The sequence below is a fragment of the Neoarius graeffei genome, chromosome 11, assembly GCF_027579695.1.
Source record: "Neoarius graeffei isolate fNeoGra1 chromosome 11, fNeoGra1.pri, whole genome shotgun sequence".
Lineage (NCBI taxonomy): Eukaryota > Metazoa > Chordata > Actinopteri > Siluriformes > Ariidae > Neoarius > Neoarius graeffei.
This window is the reverse complement of record NC_083579.1, coordinates 12,607,263-12,626,125: the sequence shown is the minus strand read 5'-3', so window position 1 is coordinate 12,626,125 and position 18,863 is coordinate 12,607,263. Positions and strand designations below refer to the sequence as shown.

The following is an 18,863-nucleotide window of genomic DNA, read 5'->3' as shown; positions in this document are numbered from 1 at the left end:
CAGGGTAGTAAAACTCGCTTTCGCTGTGAACACTGTCGTTATCGCTATCCATGCTGTAAAATTAATGCTATTCTCCTGAGAAATGCTGGCAAAAATTTATAAGATTTTTGATACTTATAAGTCTTATAAAAAAAAAATGTTGACAAAAAGTGCTACTATGTTGTTAACGAGCGAGTTGCCAAAGGTCTGTAACTGGGGTCCGTATTGTAGGATATGGACCCGCTCGCCAGCCAGTCCCAGTCAGAGCACAGGATTTGATGGAAACCGGACCGCGAAAAAAACAATTGATAATATTTTGGTGTTTTGTTTTCGAGTAGGGTTTTTATTTTGTCCTCGGTTGGTTCAGCAACACGCTCTGCCATTTTCTTTTTCTCTACTCACGGTATATGAGCTGATATCCTTGTAGTAGAGTAGTCAATTAGAGCGCGCAATTGCTCATATCCAGTGAATGTGGATAGAATAAAGATGGATTATAATTAGAGCTTTAATCATGCTTGAAATGATGGAGGCACCTCATTATTACCTGAGAATGCTCTTGTACTGGACCTGACACATAATTCAGAAACAGCGTTTAGGTGAATTAGTCCGATTCCATCGGATTCAGGCGGCCATCTTAGGGTCTACTTTTATACCGATGGTCATGAAAGCCATTGTTGTACTGTTCCATTATCTGTACCAATTATCCATCAGGGTTGGGGGGGCAATCCCAACTGACTTTGGGTGAGAGGCGGGGTACGTCCTGGGCAGGTCGCTAATCTTTCACAGGGCTAACACAGAGACGAGCAACCATTCACACTCGTATTCGCATCTTTGGGCTGTTTAGAGTAACCGGGTGACCAAAGACACGTCTTTGGACTGTTGAAGGAAAGCTACGGAAGCATGAGGAGAACATGCAAAAACTCCACACGGAAAGGCCTCAGTCAGCTGTGAAGTTCAAACCCATAACCATGTTGCTGTGGGCGGCTGCATATTGCTCATATGTGAGATAAATCTTGGAGAGGTTTGGGTATCGGTCTAAACCAGGTGATGCTCTGATGCACTATTGAACAGACGACGTTAACGATGGCAGTCGAAGAAAAGCAGACTGCAAGAGTAACTACAGCGTCTTCCTCCAATCAAATCTGATTCAACTTCATAAAGCTTGGTGTAAGGGTTTCACTGCGAGAACCAAGCAGCAGTGCCTGATGCTGCAGCTAGCACTAGCTACCTGAGGAAAAAAGGACAGGTTGAGGGTCGTAGGTGAGGGAAGAGAGCAGCTCTTACCCAGTATGATGTTCTGGACACGCAGGTGCACCAACCAACAATGGATTTGGATGCAGTTAAAACAGTTAAACGTAGTTTTTTTTTTTTTAAACGTATGAAAATGCTTTTCTGTAGTGAAACAAAAGCACAGCAACTCTGCTAATTAATGTCACTCCATGCACGTCATTTAAAATGAGCTTCCCAGTGTTCTAAAGAGCGAGCCTCGGAGCCTAAGTGCACGAACACATGCGCGAGCACATTTCATAGCCACTATTTAAACCAAAGAATGATTAACAGCGGTAGCTAAAATGTTTGAAATATCTTTGACAAGTTAAAAAAACAAACAAAGTTCTGGGGAAAATTGCATCAGTGCATCCTGAATAAAAATAACATTTAGTTTAAAGAGACAATTTACAAAGCATTAATTTAATGTGTACGATTTTACAGCTGTTACTAATGATGCGTATCCTGCTGTGCGCTCTCTCTCTCTCTCTCTCTCTCTCTCTCTCTCTCTTCCCCCCCCAGTGACTACAAGTCTCTGAATCCTCAAGACATTAAAGAAAACAACAAAAAGGTAAAACCTTACATCAGCCCCTCACATTTTCCACCATTAACACACTAATGCACGTGTGTGTCTTTGTGTACTCGGGGTGTGTGTGTGTGTGTGTGTCTATAATCCTCCTTACAGGTCAGGGGTTTTTTTTTTTTGCGCTTTAAAGCTCCCTTGCTAATTGCCACTTTCAGAAGGCAGCTTGATGGAAAGTGTGTATGTTGGTTGAGTGTGTGTGACCTGGGAACTGTCACCTGGGAACTCTAAGATAGAATCATAATTCAAAAACATGCTGTGAATAAACTAAATGTCCCTCATTTCTGAGAGACTGATGGAGATTGAAGAAGTGGAAAGGGACGATGTGTGAGGTGTGTCAAAACATATTCTAGTCCCAGGAGCACTCTTCTTTTCTTTCTTTCTTTTTTTTCCCCCCCCCATTTGTGGATTTAAGTGTGTGTGTTTGGGGGGGTTAGGGCTGTCGCTATCTTGACTGTAATCCAGTTATGACTCTCATGCCCCTTTTCCACCAAAGCAGTTCCAGGGCTGGTTCGGGGCCAGTGCTTAGTTTGGAACCGGGTTTTCTGTTTCCACTGGCAAAGAACTGGCTTTGGGGCCAGAAAAACCGGTTCCAGGCTAGCACCAACTCTCTGCTGGGCCAGAGGAAAGAACCGCTTACGTCAGCGGGGGGGCGGAGTTGTTAAGACCAACAACAATAAGACCGCGAAAGATCGCCATTTTTAAGCGACGAGAAGCAGCAGCTGTACAAACGCGAAGTCATCCGTTATTATTATTGTTGTTGCTGCTGCTGCTTCTTCCGTGTTGTTTTTGCTTTGATATTCGCGCCAAGGTTTATGCAAACGTAGCGACGTAACTGACGTATACAGCGACGTAATGACGTGGCTCCGCTTAGCACTGCGAGCTATGGGAAATCAAACTGGTTCTCAGCTGGCTCGCAAGTTGAACGAGTTGTGAAGCAGCACCAGCCCCGAACCAGCCCTGGAACTGATTTGGTGGAAAAGGGGTAGAGGAGTATGGAATCAATTTTGTGCCAAAATGTTCATACAATACTTTTGAAATATCAAACAAAAACGACAAATCAAAATACAAAAAAAGAACAAGAAGTCGATTTGTTTAGACTGGCAAGCAAATTATTGGTGTAATCGTGCAAAATATCAGTCTATTACTCTTCAGAAACCTTTTATTTTTGTTCCGCGTCTTTCTCAGTTTTGTTTGACGTAATTTATTTTGGTTGCGATTCCAGCTTTCTCGTTTGCGCTCCCTGACTTTTTGCTTGCAGTTTTGGCACAAACCTGACATGTGGGTGGGCTGTCCAGGAACGCATTCCCATTGGGTAATTTGTGTTTGACTGACAGCTACGCTCAGCCATTCCCTACTCGGATTCTGGCGGACTGTTTGACGAGTGACCGATCCATTGACGGTAAACAAGGATGGAGTGGACTTCAGTGGCGACTATGATATTGAATTTACACTTTGTTGAATTAATTCAGTATCATAGTCGCCACTGAAGTCCACTCCATCCTTGTTTACCGTCAATGGATCGGTCACTCGTCAAACAGTCCGCCAGAATCCGAGTAGGGAATGGCTGAGCGTAGCTGTCAGTCAAACACAAGTTAGCCAATGGGAATGCGTTCCTGGACAGCCCACCCACATGTCAAGTTTGTGCCAAAACTGCAAGCAAAAAGTCAGAGCGCAAACGAGAAAGCTGGAATCGCAACCAAAATAAATTACGTCAAGCAAAACTGAGAAAGACGCGGAACAAAAATAAAAGGTTTCTGAAGAGTAATAGACTGATATTTTGCACGATTACACGAATAATTTGTTTGCCAGTCTAAAAAAAATGTACTACTTGTTCTTTTTTTTGTATTTTGATTTGTCGTTTTTGTTTGCTATTTCAAATGTATTGTATGAACATTTTGGCACAAAATTGTTACCATAGAAGAGAAGCATAGAGTGTGAGAAAACAGAAAGAGAAAAACATTTTTTTGACCTCACAGTAGTACAGCGAAGACAAACTGATAGTGAAACGCTCTCGGAGTTGCAGTTCAAGTGCATTAGATTAAATAACGCCACTTTGTGGTGAGTCGGGGTGCATGTCTTACCTTTGGTCCTCGCAAAGAATTAGAGTGCAAAGGAAAGTGCCGTCCACCCCACACACACACACACACATTCTTGTACTTCTATCTTTGTGGGAACTCGTTGACATAATGCATTCCCTAGCCCCTAACCTTAACTATCACAGCTAAATCCCCAACCTAAAACGAAGTCTTAACCCTCAAACAACCCTTTGAAGACGTGAGGACCAGCAAAAATGTCCTCTGTTGGTAAAAAAAAAAAAAGTGTATTCAGGTCCCCAATATATAGCACGCGTGCACACATAGCCCTGAGGCTTTCTGGATATACTGAATACCAGTACCTACTTCCTGCAGAATGATTTCCTACTCATACCTCTATCCCATCCCACCCCACACAGTCCCTGGTTGTGTCTGTGTGACTGATAACCCCTGCGGCCCTGGCGCGGAATGAGCGCTGTGCTGTTAACAATAGACGGTGGATGGAGACGGGGGCCGCAGGAGCAGGTGGTAGTTTCCAATCTCCCTCCTCCCACCCAATTAAGCTATTAATTCCTGCCCTGTGTGTGTGTGTGTGAGATAAAGTTGGTTAAGGATAGAGTCACAGGTCAGTACTACTGCAGCAACTGAGGTTAAGGACCTCACTTGCTTACTCAGTCGCCTCTCTCTCTCTCTTGTGCGCGCGCACGCACTCATTTCCATTTGTTACAATAACCCCTGCGGCTAAGCCATGATTGCAGTAGTGTCCATTGAAATATGACAGATAAGAACAATCAATAAAGAGGTATACACACACAGGCTTGGTTATAAGGATTTTATTCCCATTCATTCACTCCAGTCTGTGTTTTGTGTAATGAGAGAGATTTGAGTTAGACTAATTTCCCATGACACATGATCCTGTGTGTGTGTGCGCGCGCGTGCTTTCTTATGTTTCTGTATAACCTTGCAGGAAGAGAGGAAAGCCTCTGGACATGTGTGTGATTGACTGTGATGGATGCCTGTCAGTCATTCAACAGCGTCATTCATAAACAAAATGCTTTTCAGCACAAACCCCAACATTGTGTGTGTGTGTGTGTGTGGTGGTACAGGAGAAAGTCTTACACAAAACAGGTGGTGGAGAAAGGTTGCATTTGTAAAAGCTAAAAATGTACTTAGACATGCAAACTTTTCAAACCAGTGCTGCGGTTTTTTTTTTTTTTATTTTTTTTAAAGAACTCCTTCATTAAAAGAAAAAAAAGTTGTCTTTAAAAGTTCCTTTTTGTCCGAAATATCTGATTTGTAGCTTATTAAAATGTTCCTGGTGGAAATAGATGTAACTCAAGGAAGCTTTCATGCTTGCTTTTTTTTTTTCCTCCCCCTTTTATGCTGATAGTCTGTACAAGTCCTGGCTAATATCAGCTAACTATCCAGCCTAGCTTACTCTCTAGATTAGATTTATTCTGATCAGTAATAAAGATGTATTTACAACCCCTGGCAAAAAGTATGGAATCGCCAGTCTTGAATGAGCACTCATTCACACGTTTTATTCTGTAGAACAAACCGAGATCACAAACATGATACAATAATAAAGTCATTCCAAAGTGCACCTTCTTGGCCTTCAGAAACACTAAAAGAAGTGAAGAAAAAGCATTGTGGAAGTCAGTAAATGTTACTTTTATAGACCAAGGACAGGGAAAAAAAATATGGAAATCACTCAATTCTGAGGAAAAAAATATGGAATCATGAAAAACAAACAAAAGAACATTCAAAACACATCACTAGTACTTAGGTGGTGTTTACATTAGACCGTATCTGTCTCGTTTTCGTCGCGGATGCACTGTCCGTTCACATTAAAACGCCAGGAAATGACTCCACAGGCGGAACAACTTGAATCCGCCAGGGCCCACGTATTCAATCCATTACGTATCTGATCCGGTGCTGTGTAAACATTGAGGAACGAGGATGCGCTGCACTGTGCTGAGCTCTAGCTGACGTCGTCATTGGACAACGTCACTGTGACATCCACCTTCCTGATTCGCTGGCATTGGTCATGCCACGTTGGTCATGTGACGCGACTGCTGAAAAACGGCGCGGACTTTCACTTCCTGCTATTTGTCCCGAATCACTGCTCGTGCGCTTCACTCGCGCGCTCTGTGAGCTGCGCAGGGCCGGAGTGCGCACCCTCCAGAGGGCACTCGCTGTTCAGGGCGGAGTGATTTGGAGCGCAGGATGCCTGCGGAGCCGAGCGTATCCGTGTATTGGCGTTGCTGTGTGCACGCGAATCGTGTATTGGCATTGCTGTGTGCACGCGAATCGTTTTAAAAACGTTAATCTGATGATCCGCTGATACGGTCTAATGTAAACACCACCTTAGTTGCACCACCTCTGGCTTTTATAACGGCTTGCAGTCTCTTAGGCATGGACTTGAGTGACAAACAGTATTCTTCATCAATCTGGTGCCAACTCTCTTTGATTGCAGTTGCCAGATCAGCTTTGCAGGCCGGAGCCTTGTCGTGGACCTTTTTTTTTTTTCTCAATTTCCACCACAAGTTTTCTATTGGGTTGAGATCTGGACTATTTGCAGGCCATGACATTGACTGGATGTGTCTTTCACCAAGGAATGCTTTCACAGTTTTTACTCTATGGCATTGTCATCTTAGAAAATTATTTCATCATCCCCAAACATCTTTTCAATTGAAGGGATAAGAAAACTGTCCAAAATGTCAATGTAAACCTGTGCATTTATTGAAGAAGTAACCACAGCCATCTCTCCAGTGCCTTTGCCTGACATGCAGCCCCATATCATCAAGGATTGTGGAAATTTGGATGTTTTCTTCAGGCAGTCCTCTTCATAAATCTCACTGGAACGGCACCAAACAAAAGTTCCAGCATCATCACCTTGTCCAATGCAGATTCGTGATTCATCACTGAAGATAACTTTCATCCAGTCATCCACAGTCCATGATTGCTTCTCCTTAGCCCATTGTAGGCTTGTTCTTTTCTGTTTAGGTGTCAATGATGGTTTTCTTTTAGCTTTCCTATATGAAAATCCCATTTCCTTTAGGCGATTTCTCACGGTTCGGTCACATACTTGTACATTGACTCCAGCTTCCTCCCATTTATGCTTCATTTGTTTTGTTGTACTTTTTCGGTTTTCAAGACATATGGCCTTAAGTTTTTTTGTCTTGACGTTTTGATGTCTTCCTTGGTCTACCAGTACGCTTGGCTTTAAAAACCTTCCCATGCCGTTTGTACTTGGTCCATATCTTATGCCGCTTTTCCACTACCAACGCGGCTGAGTTGGGCTGAGCCGTGCCGTGCTGAGTTGAGCTGAGTGGGGCTGTTGGAGTTGCATTTCGACTACAACCGCGCTGAACCGTGCTGGCTGGAAGTGGGTGGACACATTGGGTGGAGTTAGCGAAAGTGGGTGGACGTCACGTGATGTCGTTAGGCAGCGCAAACAGTGACATCAGCGACCTTTTAAGCGGTAGTCTCACGACCCGGATAGTAAACAATAAACATGGAGGACATGGAGTCGTTAGTGTTGCTGGTCTTGGTGCTGTGGCTTGTTGTCACCGACAACGCCAACAGATACTGGCAAGAGCGTATAGATGAGGCGAGGCGCATAAGGCTTCAGAAATTCTCGTAATTCTTCTTCTGGGTTTACGGTGTTTACAGATCCCAGCGTGCTCACGGGGCGTGTGTGGGCGTGTGAGGACACTCCTCCTCACCAGTCAGTGCACAGGGGAGTGTCTCCTCACGCCCCTAGCCCCACTCGGCTTGGTTTGGCTCGCTTCAGCCCTACTCCAAAACCGTGCGAGTTTTGGGTGCTGAGTAGGGCTGAAGCGAGCTGAGTCGTGCTGCTCTGAGGTAGTCGAAACGCGAGCCGTGTCGGGCTGAAGCGAGCTGAAAAAGGGTAGTGGAAAAGGGCCATTAGATACAGCTGACTGTGAACAGCCCACATCTTTGGCAACCATGCGTGAAGAGTTACCTTCTTTAAGAAGTTTGACAATCCTCTCTTTTGTTTCAAGAGACATCTCTCTTGTTGGAGCCATGATTCTTGCCAATCCACTTGGTCCAGCAGCCCTCCAAGGTGTGATAACTGCGCTGTTTCTAACTGCAGACTAACGAGCAGATCTAATCTGAGGCAGGTGTCAATTTAGGGAAAGGAAATTGACTGGGTGAGTCCTTATTTTCTACCTGAAAATTGAGTGATTCCATATTTTTTTCCTCAGAATTGAGTGATTCCATATTTTTTCCCTGTGCTTGGTCTATAAAAGTAACATTTGCTGACTATCACAATGTATTTTCTTCGTTTATTTTAGTGTTTCTGAAGGCCAAGAAGTTGCACTTTGGAATGACTTTATTGTATCATGTTTGTGATCTCAGTTTGTTCTACAGAATAAAACATCTGAATGAGTGCTCATCCAAGACTGGTGATTCCATGCTTTTTGCCAGGGGTTGTATACACTGTTTAGTTTCCTGTCCACTAATTTGATCTGTCCACGTTCTAAGATGCTGATATTTCGTATAACAGCTGATGAATGATGTAATAATTTAATCAGCTGCGCAGTCGGGAGCTGCTTGCTGGCAGCACCGTTTGGGAAAATACCTCTCAGGAGAGCATATTTAACTAGAAAGTGCATCCTCTGAAGAGAATGCGAAGGATTGCACCCAGACAGCCGATCAATAACTATTGAATGAAACATTTGGATGAAACATTTAGAAAAAGGGATGGATGAAAGGCAACAAAAAGATGAGCGTGGGTCAGACCTGATATCATGTATGTGATTGGTGAGTCATTTGAATGGGGCCAAAAATGAATGGAAGTGAATGGGGAGAAAAAGGAATGTGTGAAAACCAAGGAAAAGATGAGTACAAGTCTCAGGCAGCGCTCGAAACTAACGGTGTCCCGATGTCCCGGGGACCATAAAAAATGTCATCGGGACACAAAATTATCATATCTGGGACAATCCCGGGACAATGGAAAAAAATAGATCTAGAAAAAAAGTTCTACATTAATATTATTTACAAAGCCGTAACACACACGTAGACATTCACCTAATTTGTCAATTTTAATTTTAAAACGTTAACAGCGAAAAATACATAGTAGCTTCACTTTCGATGCACCTGCATCCGTAGGCTACAGAGCAGCGCATTCTGTTCTAGAATCTTCGGCCGGAGTCTGCATTATATGGACTTGGAATGGAATTGCTACCGCACACGCTGCGCCGACTCTTGCCAGAACAAAAATGCTGAAGTGGTTGAAGCGGACCGACCGTGGGGAAGAAACTGAAAGCCCAGACATAACGTCTCCGGGACCTTCAGGATCCAAAGTGTCATCGCCTGGTCTGCAGGCAACGCTAGCAACTGAATGAACTTAATGAACACTGTTAGACACGTTATAAAATACAACAGGAATGACGTGGATGATATTGACGGAAGATACCGTTCAACAGAATAAGTGAGTTTTCTTGGTGTCTTTCTAGTTCAGAAAGTTTAGTCAGTCAGCAGCACAACTAGGCTCGGACCTGCCACTATGCTGATGTTGCTAACATTTGCACCCGGCAGCGAAAGTTCATAAAATGGATAACGGTAATGGTGAAAATTATAAGTTGGCCTTATAAGTGCCAACAGATATTCAAGGTATAAGTAGATGAAATGAACATAAAAGGGGTCTTATTTTCAACTAAAGTGTACTGCAGATGTAGGGAGTTGAAATATTTTCTGAATGAGCTAGTTGGCCCCTTTAAATAAACGGGTATCTATTCATACAGTGAGATCGCCAAAGTTTAATAAACTGAAAATGCAATCACTGTAATTTTGAAGTAGATGATGTATAGGACATGTGTCGCTTGTGTCTTGTGACTTATTGTAAAAATGATATAAAGGGTTCAAAATTGCATAGTTACAAATATAATAGTAACTTCATATGATAATATTAACCACTGGTTATTTCAGAGAGGAAAAAATGGGGACACTATTGCTTCCATTCGGGACAATACAACACAGAATTCGGGACCACTGGGGGACACAAAGAAAAAAAGTTAATTTCGAGCCCTGGTCTCAGGTGAGGGGATGGATATGTGGTGGGACTTGGCGTGAGGCATCCTGTGAAGTTCATGAAGTCTGGTCACTCGGTTCAAAAAATTGACCAAGGGTGAAAGTTTTTCTCCTGAAACACCATTCATTTGTATGGGGCCAAAAATGAATGGAAGTGAACGGGGGAGGAGCGAAAAGAAAAGATGAGCGCAGGTCAGAACTGATTGCGTTTGTGTGTCGGGGGAGTTGGCCTGAGGTATCAACATGGAGTTTGGTGTGTTGGCGATGAAGCGTATCCGAGCAAGACGATTCGATTCGTGAGCTCCATTTATTTTCTGCGGGAATAAATGATAGAAAAACGACAAGAACAAGAGAACAGGTGCGTCGATCCAAAAGTTGTGTACAAGCACACCATTCCTGATCAGACCGCACGCTTTAAAGGTGCCCTTCCACCAAAAACATTTAATATTGGCTCTTTTTGTAATACCATAGTTCACTCCAAGTTGCATATGCATGCTGCATGTGAAAATGTAATTCTACGCCCATTCCCTGAATTAGCTTATGAAAGAAAATGGTCGGAAAAACGAGCGAATCTGAAAAAGCCCTACGCACTTGCGTCACTTCGAAAATTAGTATTCATGGCCTCGCCCACCTTGGCTTGCGACCGCCCACGGGAAGAAAGTTCAGATTTAAGCGCGAGGAGAGATAGCAGAGCCCATCTCGTCAGTAGCTAACGAAGAGGACCTAACAGCAAGTTGAAAACATGTCTGAACAAGTTTGTGCCTGTGTTATTTGTGGCAGTAAGACATCAACGTTGCATTTCTTGCCCAAGATAGAAGAGCTGAAGAAGAAATGGTTGGAATTTATCTTTGGAACACCACCAGCAAAGTGTAATGCAGCGTTAGTACTGTGTTCTGATCATTTCAGCCACAGTGACTTTTCAAACTTCGGTGCCTTCAGTAGTGGTTTTGCTTCGAGGTTGTTTTTAATCCCTGTATCTGTGCCGTCAAGACGATCGACCACCAGCTTACAAGCTGTAAGTAAAACATGAACTATTTGTTCGAAGGTTTTTGGTACAAAATAGCATGTTCATATTCTCCACGTTAGCATGCATGACATGGTCACAAGCAAGGCAGGGATGAGAGTTTTCCGCTTTTTCTGAGTAAAAAACGACCTTTTTATATTATGCCAAATCCGTTGAGAATTTTTTTTTTATTAATTTCGGGGGGTTGGGGTATGTTCCTTCATGCTGTTCAAACTTTATTAACTCCAACGATGTTTACACATTATTTGTAAGTCGCCATCTTTAGTCTCGTTTAAGGCTACATCCACGCGACAACGGCAACGAGATGTTATTAAAAAAAATATCGTGTCCACATGGGCAACGGATCAGTAAAATATCAGGTACATATGGCAACGCAACGCTTGCTGAAAACGATGCAATACACATGCCACACCTCTAGGGGCGCTGTAAGACGGTCCCTTCGGAGACACCAGAACAATAGAAGAAGTAAGGACGCATGCGCATAAACTATTATGCGCAAGACTTCATATTAGCCACAAAGTCAGAAAAATCTGTTCGTAAAATTACATTATAATGACCAAATACAATGAAAAGTATTTTTCCAGTCTCACCTGTGAAAGGTAATCCCATGTGATCTTGTTTGGACGGCAAACCTGTTGGTACAGTTAAACGCAGCACATGAATGAGGCATCTTTATTCTCCGCTTTGACCTATCCAATATGGCGGCGAGGATGACGTATGATTCTACGCGGAAGGCGGCGTCTTTAATGGTCCGGAATAAATTGAATGCTACACGTTGATGGATTAATTTGTTCTTCTGCGCCCTTTTTGAGGAATGTATTGTAGGACTTAAACCAACATCTGAAGAGGTGAGATCACTCCTTTTTTTTTTTTTCCCTATTTTTGCTGGCGGGATTGACTCTGCCCTAAGAGCTATTCATTCTCTCTCTCTCTCTCTCTCTCTCTCTCTCTCTCACTTTGCACCATGACACAATAAATATTCACAGTGAAAATGTTTTGTAAGCGCGTTTCATGAACCAAGTTATAGGATTTGTTGACAACTCGCATCGAGTTCGTTACACTTCTACCCGGCGTGAAGCACGTGGTTGTGACGTCATCGTAAACAAATCCGTTCTACTCATCCAGACGACTTCGCAACGGCGCCGTTGCCAGATCTTTCCACTCTGGAACCCGTTCTCAAAAGATTTCGTTTTGGGGCACCCAAAACGCCGGTGCCGTGTGGACGCCAGGCCGAAACGATAAACAATTTTATCGGATTCACCTGAATCCGTTGCCGTGTGGACAGGGCCTAAATCTCATTGAATGTGATGTAAAATTCGTGTTATCTACAGTACATTGTTATTGGTCAGAACATCGATGTCGAGACCATAATAGCCAATCAAAACAGTTTTTACAAAGACACCCACATCCGCTTGTTCTGACCCGCTGGAGGTAGCGTCACAGTGCTGTTAGCCAATCAGAGGTAACACGTTTACATGTCATGAATATTAATGAGTCAGAGCTGAAATCCTGTCGTTCTCCCGCCACCCACTCCTTCACCAAACTAGAACAGCCTGAAACAGGAGAACCACAGCATTTTTTTTCACCAAAACCGGCTCACGGCATTCATTCATACTAGAGACCACCGCATAATTAATGAAAAAACGATGCAATGAGACCTTTAAAGTTGAGTTGGGGTCTATAGCTCAAAAACTGCGGGAGAAGAAACGGTCTAAAAATCTGGCAGAAGAATAATAATAAAACTTAACAATAGTATTGCGCAGTCCTACTAACTTGGTAATTATGATCACAATTAACCTTATTGGTTAAATCGTAAGCCTATTTAATCATTTTAGATCCAAATGTTTTTTCCTTTTAGCATAAAATGCAAATATTTTTGACCATTTTCCGCCGATATTTTTCAGTGTCCTAAATAAATAAAGTTAACTGATCGTATGGAGCACTTGCATGTGACGTCACATCCGCTCCAGATTGTAGACAGACGCCATCTTGTCGGTAAAACGCTATATTTCCGCTGTCTTACCGACACTGACTTTAGTTATTTTTCGCCGAAATCTTCAAATATTACCGTGCCACAATGCCGGAGAGTTGTATGGCATATAAATGCCACAACAGGAGAGGTCAGAAATCGGGAAGAAAGTTTCATAGGCTGCCACGGGACCCTGACAGTTACCCTAACTGTTATAAGAAATCAGTGATAAAAAACAGTGACCTTTAGACATTTGTCAGTCACCCTCTCATTTTCCCTTTCCACGTTTTGGCTGTGAAGTGTCAAGTGTATCATTACCAATATCTATGACATAGACGAGCACATCTATAATTCTAAGAATTATGATTTATCAGTATTGCTAATTATGGTAAAAGCAAAAGAAATTAAACTGGACAAATACGTTTTTATTTCATAAAGCAGGTATACCATATATACAGTAATAGTGATAGACTACTGACACTTGATCTAACTGATGATATAAAATATTCAACCATAATCGGCTGGTAAATCTAGTATCAGTTCTAGTACTCAATACTTAAGTGACCTACCCGTCCAATGAGGATTGTTATTTTCTTGTTTACAAGATGCCACATCTTAGGGGGGCTGATAAATCCTGAATTTCTGTAACGATAACTGTCCAGAGATTTATAAGCACGCAGTGCTTCACCACTGAACAGCGAGGGAAAGTTAATGAGGTAATTATACACGTCTGGGTATTCTGCTGGCAGTTCAACATCCACTGACACGGTCGTGAAAACTACGTCCGGTAAGCCATAAGGATCACTAATCTGTAGATCGTTTATTTTAGACATGTATCTAGTTATCTGTTCATTAGAAAAATGAGCCGTGTAGTCCACCGGTAGCCTGGCTAACGCGACTTCAAAGCTCTACGAGCTATTGGTTTGGCCAAGATATTAAGCCCAACCGTTTCCCAGAGCCCGTGGTTGACCCGCCTCCCTGAAATGCCTCAGTTTGCTACTGGTCGAAGCCAGAAAAGGCTGTGACGAAGCTTAAACCAATCACATCACTCTTTCCTCTGACGTATGTGACGCGACGATAGGATTCTCGCTGAGCCCCATTGATTTGGCTACTAGCGGGGCTAACTGGTAGATTAAACTCTTACCGAAGCCGGTCGGGAGCAAGGCGAAAATGTCCTTCCTTTCAATAAATACCTCCAGGGCTGCTCTTTGCTCCGTTTTCAATGAGAACTTCCCGTTGAATGCTTTCAATACAGCATGATTCTGTAAACAATCTATGGCTTCCGGTCGCAGTTCTACTACGTCACTGCCTTGAACACGCCTCTACCCAGGGCCGTTGGAGATGCTCAAAGTTGATTGGCTCCCGATTTTTCCGGAGCTTGGAAGAGCTGTAGATAGCTTGCCTGGCCAGACTAAGCTCGCAACAGGCCCTCGTGTTGCGTCACGCTTAGGCTAGTCCATCGGTTGAAATTGATCCATTCTGTACACGAGTGCAGCAGTATTCAGCTGTGTTTTTTTTTTACCGACAAGATGGCGGCTGTTAACTTTCCGGTCACGTGACTGCAAGATCTCTATACTTTGGCAGTAATGAACTTAAAACATCCTCCGTTTAGTGTAACAGAAGGCAGGTCCAGTCGAGGTCATGTAAATTTGGGGAAAGTGGGCGGGGCTTCCAGGCAGTGTTCGTTTCGAATTGGAGACACCTGTGCAAATCATCCCAGATGCATGTCTTGTTCTTATAAGCACTTTTGGTGTATTTCTAAGTGATATAACTCGTACTTTCTGTGTACTTGGGTGTTTAAATTGAAGAGCTCAGGCACAAAATGCCTAAAGGTTTGCAAGTCTGGTAATAAAATGCATTCGGAGTAAAGGTTACAGGACGTGTGGCGTACAAGATCACGTAGGAATGATGAAATGGCTATAAATCGGACAGGTAAATACACAGCAAAAAGGAGCGGTGTGTTTTTTTGCGTTTAAAAGCAAAAGGAAACCTAAACAAGAACCTGCAGCTGCAGAATTTTTCGCTCGTCTCCCTCTTTGTTCCTCTTTCCTTCCTTCTACAAAGGATCTGCATCCTGATCAGGGGAAAGGAGAAAGTTGTAATTAATTGTAAATTGAGAAAGAGCTTAGTTTTGATTGCACACACACACGCGCACACCCACCATTGGACAGAGAAGCCTGATAAACTCAGATGGGAAAGCAGGAGCGATGTGGAGACAATGGCTGTCTCATGTCAGCAACCTGGAATTAACCGCACTGCTGATACAAGGCTTGATAAAACAAGCGAGAGGACAAAAAGACAAGCAAGTTAAAGGCGCGTTTCTCCTCGAAATGTGTCCAAATGAGTTGACGAATGTGGATTTTTTTTTTCTATCATTCCTGCGCCTTTCACACATTCTCTCTCTTTCCATCATTCTGTCTCTATCAGCTGATCAGGGATTGAGAAGGTTTTTCCCCCCTTTCCCCTTATTTGATTATCTGTCTGTATTTCACCATCACGACAAATCAGTGTAATTACACTTGATAGACACAGACAGGCTAGAATGTAGGGGGTGAAAAGAGAGAGGGAGAGAGAGAGAGATGTGTGTATACGATAAGACTGAGGAGGGATTAGTTTAGTGTTTCTTCATATCAAGCTCTTATCAGAAAGATCCATCCTTGACATTAGCTGTCTCGGCCTTCCGCCGCCCACCGATCTCTGCTTGTCTTGTTCCAAATCTAGTCCTGCACTCTGCCCTACACCCTACAACCTACACTTATTATTCACCTACCCACAATTTACCCCTCAGTGCCCTACACCCTGCATCAGGGGTCGTTAACTGGTATATCGCAGTCTGGATGCAAATCCGACAACGTATTTCACCGGGCTGAACCGAGGACTTAAATTCTGTAGCAGATCCGATGAATGGATGGAAAAATCTCTGCAGTACGGCGGTTCTGTTTTTTTTAAACATGAATCTCAGGAGTGGGTGGTCTTACTTTAATACAGTTTAAGACTACGTTCAGACTGCACCCTGAAACGACCCATATCCGATTTTTTTTTTTGCCCATATGCGACCTGTATCCGATTTGTTATTGACAATCTGAACGACACAGATCCGATTTTTTTCACATGCGACCCAGGCTGCTCGGATATGTGGTCCTAATTCCGATGCATATCCGTTATTTTCACATGCGACTGCAGTCTGACCGGACGGGTCGCATTCATGCGACCTACACATCATCAACAAGAGACAAACGTCACTATTCTGCGTTGGCTAATCCCGCCTCTTTGGTGGAAAACAACAACATTTGTACAGTTTTCAGAATTTAAATAGACTTTTTTATAGAATTGATCAAGCTAATGGTGGATTTGGTAGGGACCTGGATGTTAAACCATCCTGTATTACAAGATTATAAGATTGTTCTGGAAATTTCCAGTAATTTGACACCTTCGGTCTCGTTAGTCTGCTGCCCACGTTAATCAGATTATTGTGCGAGTTCCGCCGCCGCCACAAAAACCACATCACCAGGTCTCGCCTCATCTCCATGCTTTACTTGCAAACTTGAAGAGTGCGCTTTTTTTTTTGCTTACGTATTACGTAGATGTGCTTATTACGTGTCAATTTGCGCATGCGGGACACTTTTGGGTCGTTTTCCGTTCATATTGGAAATCGCATACAAGTCTCATATAATTGGTAATGTGAACGGCCTAACAAAAAAATCGGATTTCACAACAAATCGGATATGGGTCGTTTCAGGTTGCAGTCTGAACGTAGTGTAATACAGGCTGATGGATATGAAGCTTGCAGGGAAAGGCCACGTTCTGTAACATGTGAATGTCCAGGCTGCTTTCGTGGATGTTTTTTTGTTTGTTTGTTTGTTTGTTTGTTTGTTTTTGTTTTTTTTAACCTTCAGCAATTGCTTGATCAGAGTAACAGTGGTTTAAATGACTAAAGCCTAGGTCACAACCGAACGTACGATTTTTTGGCCGTGCGATTTTTGGCGGGTTTTTTTTCGTGGAGAAAGACGCACGTTGGCCGTAAGTTTGTCTTGCAACCTGAAAAAAAACGTAAGCGCCTGTAGAGTTTGTTTGACATGACAAGGAACCTCTGCGGCCAGTCTACGGCTCGAAAATCAGCACGTCACACGCGCGCCCTCCGTGCGTTTCTTGCGTTTTTTGCACGTAGACCGGCCGTAGGAGCACGTACGGCCGGTCGTGACCGAGGTTTAATATGTTTATATTTTGGGAAATAGAACCAACTAAGTTTATTCGAAAAACATCGCACGTGGATACAGTTAAAAATAATTACTGGGAGAGCAGGCAGGATTGGTCAGACTTTCTAAAGGAGTGGGTGTATTTTGTTTTTTTTTAAGTCACATAGCAGCTTTATTTCAGAGAGGTGTTTTTTTTTTTTTTTGTTAAATTTTTTTGAAATTCTCTTTACATCCTAATATCAATGAATAATTCAAATGCTTTGATGATAGAAAAAAAAATCAGTCCCCTGTGGCAATCGCAAGGTTGTAAAAACCCCATCCGGTCCAAGTAAAACAATTGGATGGCCTACCTGCCTAACTGTGTGCGCACTCTTCTTGTGCACTCCACAAAGCTAGTCAGACATATTACAGACACATTGCTAAAGCTAGTGAGCTAGTCAGCAGCTGTGAGCACTAACAATAGCTATGTTCATTGTTTTAGATTCATTATGATGACGTTAGAGGTTTTCTTACATGTGAATGAGGTAGTTGGATACGACGACACACTAAACTCCTCCCCTAATGCGAGCTCGCGCTCTCTCTCTCTCTCTCATGGACTTCTCCTTCAGCAGTAGTCAGGCAGTGCGCGTTCATCTGTTTCAGAGGAGTGGCTTTGGAGGGAGGCCTTTAGGGAGAGGGTGGGATTTTTCAGATGGAATTTTCTTTTTTAAATCTAGCTTGCTCTTCCTGGTTCCTCCAAAATGACCTACCCTTGCTTTAAGCATTCACAGTTGTCACGTTTCGGTTATGTTAGGTGTTTTTCTGGACCTTTTGTAAGCAAATAATTTTGTGCCTTCAGATTTTACCATTCTCCATTTGAACATTTTTTAGCAGTGATGTGCCTGACATCTTATAAACATGCTGCTTACTCTTGTGTGCCTTTACGTCACTACAGTCCTGGTTTAATTGTTCAGTCTGTACTCATGAAAGATTCTGATTTCATTTTGAGAAGCCTGTGATCATTGCAGTTTTGTTTACATGCTGGAGGTAATGTGTACGTCACTAATCACACTGCGTGTGTGTGCGCTGCAGGCATATGACGGCTTCGCCAGTTTGGGCATCTCTCGGCTGCTGGAGCCAGCCGACATGGTGCTGCTGGCGATCCCAGACAAGCTGACTGTGATGACGTACCTGTACCAGATCCGTGCGCACTTCAGCGGCCAGGAGCTGAGCGTGTTACAGATCGAGGCCCAGGCCGGCCGCAGCACCTACAAAGTGGGCGACTTCCATACTGACACGGAGAGCTCTGTGGCTCACGACACCTTCTACGCCGAGCTTCACAACCAGACACAAAAACCCCATCCTGATGAGGAAGGGGAGGAGCCAGAAGACGCCGCGTTAACCGAAACTCCTCCCTGTACGTCCTCCGTGACGAACAAAACAAACCTCGATTCTTCGCAAGCTGACGCATCGGAGACGAAAGCCGATGCGATCGATGCAGTCGAAGCAGGGAGAGAGAAGGAGAAGGAAAAAGAAAGGGATGGAGTGGCTCCAGAAGGTCGAGTGCAACCACAGGCCTCTGTTTCGCACGCGCACACACTCGGCTTCAGCAACAGCCGAGACACAGACACGAACAAGAAAAGGAGCGCGAGACAGAACGAAGTGGACAGCACGACGAAAGAGGGCAGCTCGTTACAGACCAACCATACGGGCACGCCCAAAAAACACACACAGGTAAACACTCGCTCAGCGTCTCGACACGTACAGTCTA

General features: G+C 43.5%; 1 protein-coding gene across 5 annotated transcripts in view; it reads left to right on the top strand.

Moving 5' to 3' along the window:
* Nucleotides 1-18,863, top strand: part of ehbp1 (EH domain binding protein 1) — a 359,695-nt gene that overhangs the window by 223,119 nt on the left and 117,713 nt on the right. For 4 of the 5 annotated variants that reach the window (XM_060933432.1, XM_060933433.1, XM_060933434.1 and 1 more), the window contains 2 exons: nucleotides 1,768-1,816; nucleotides 18,185-18,826. In XM_060933432.1, the coding sequence (XP_060789415.1) occupies nucleotides 1,768-1,816; nucleotides 18,185-18,826 (691 nt within the window). The remainder of the gene's footprint in view (nucleotides 1-1,767; nucleotides 1,817-18,184; nucleotides 18,827-18,863) is intronic. The other variant, XM_060933436.1, reaches the window with a different exon arrangement.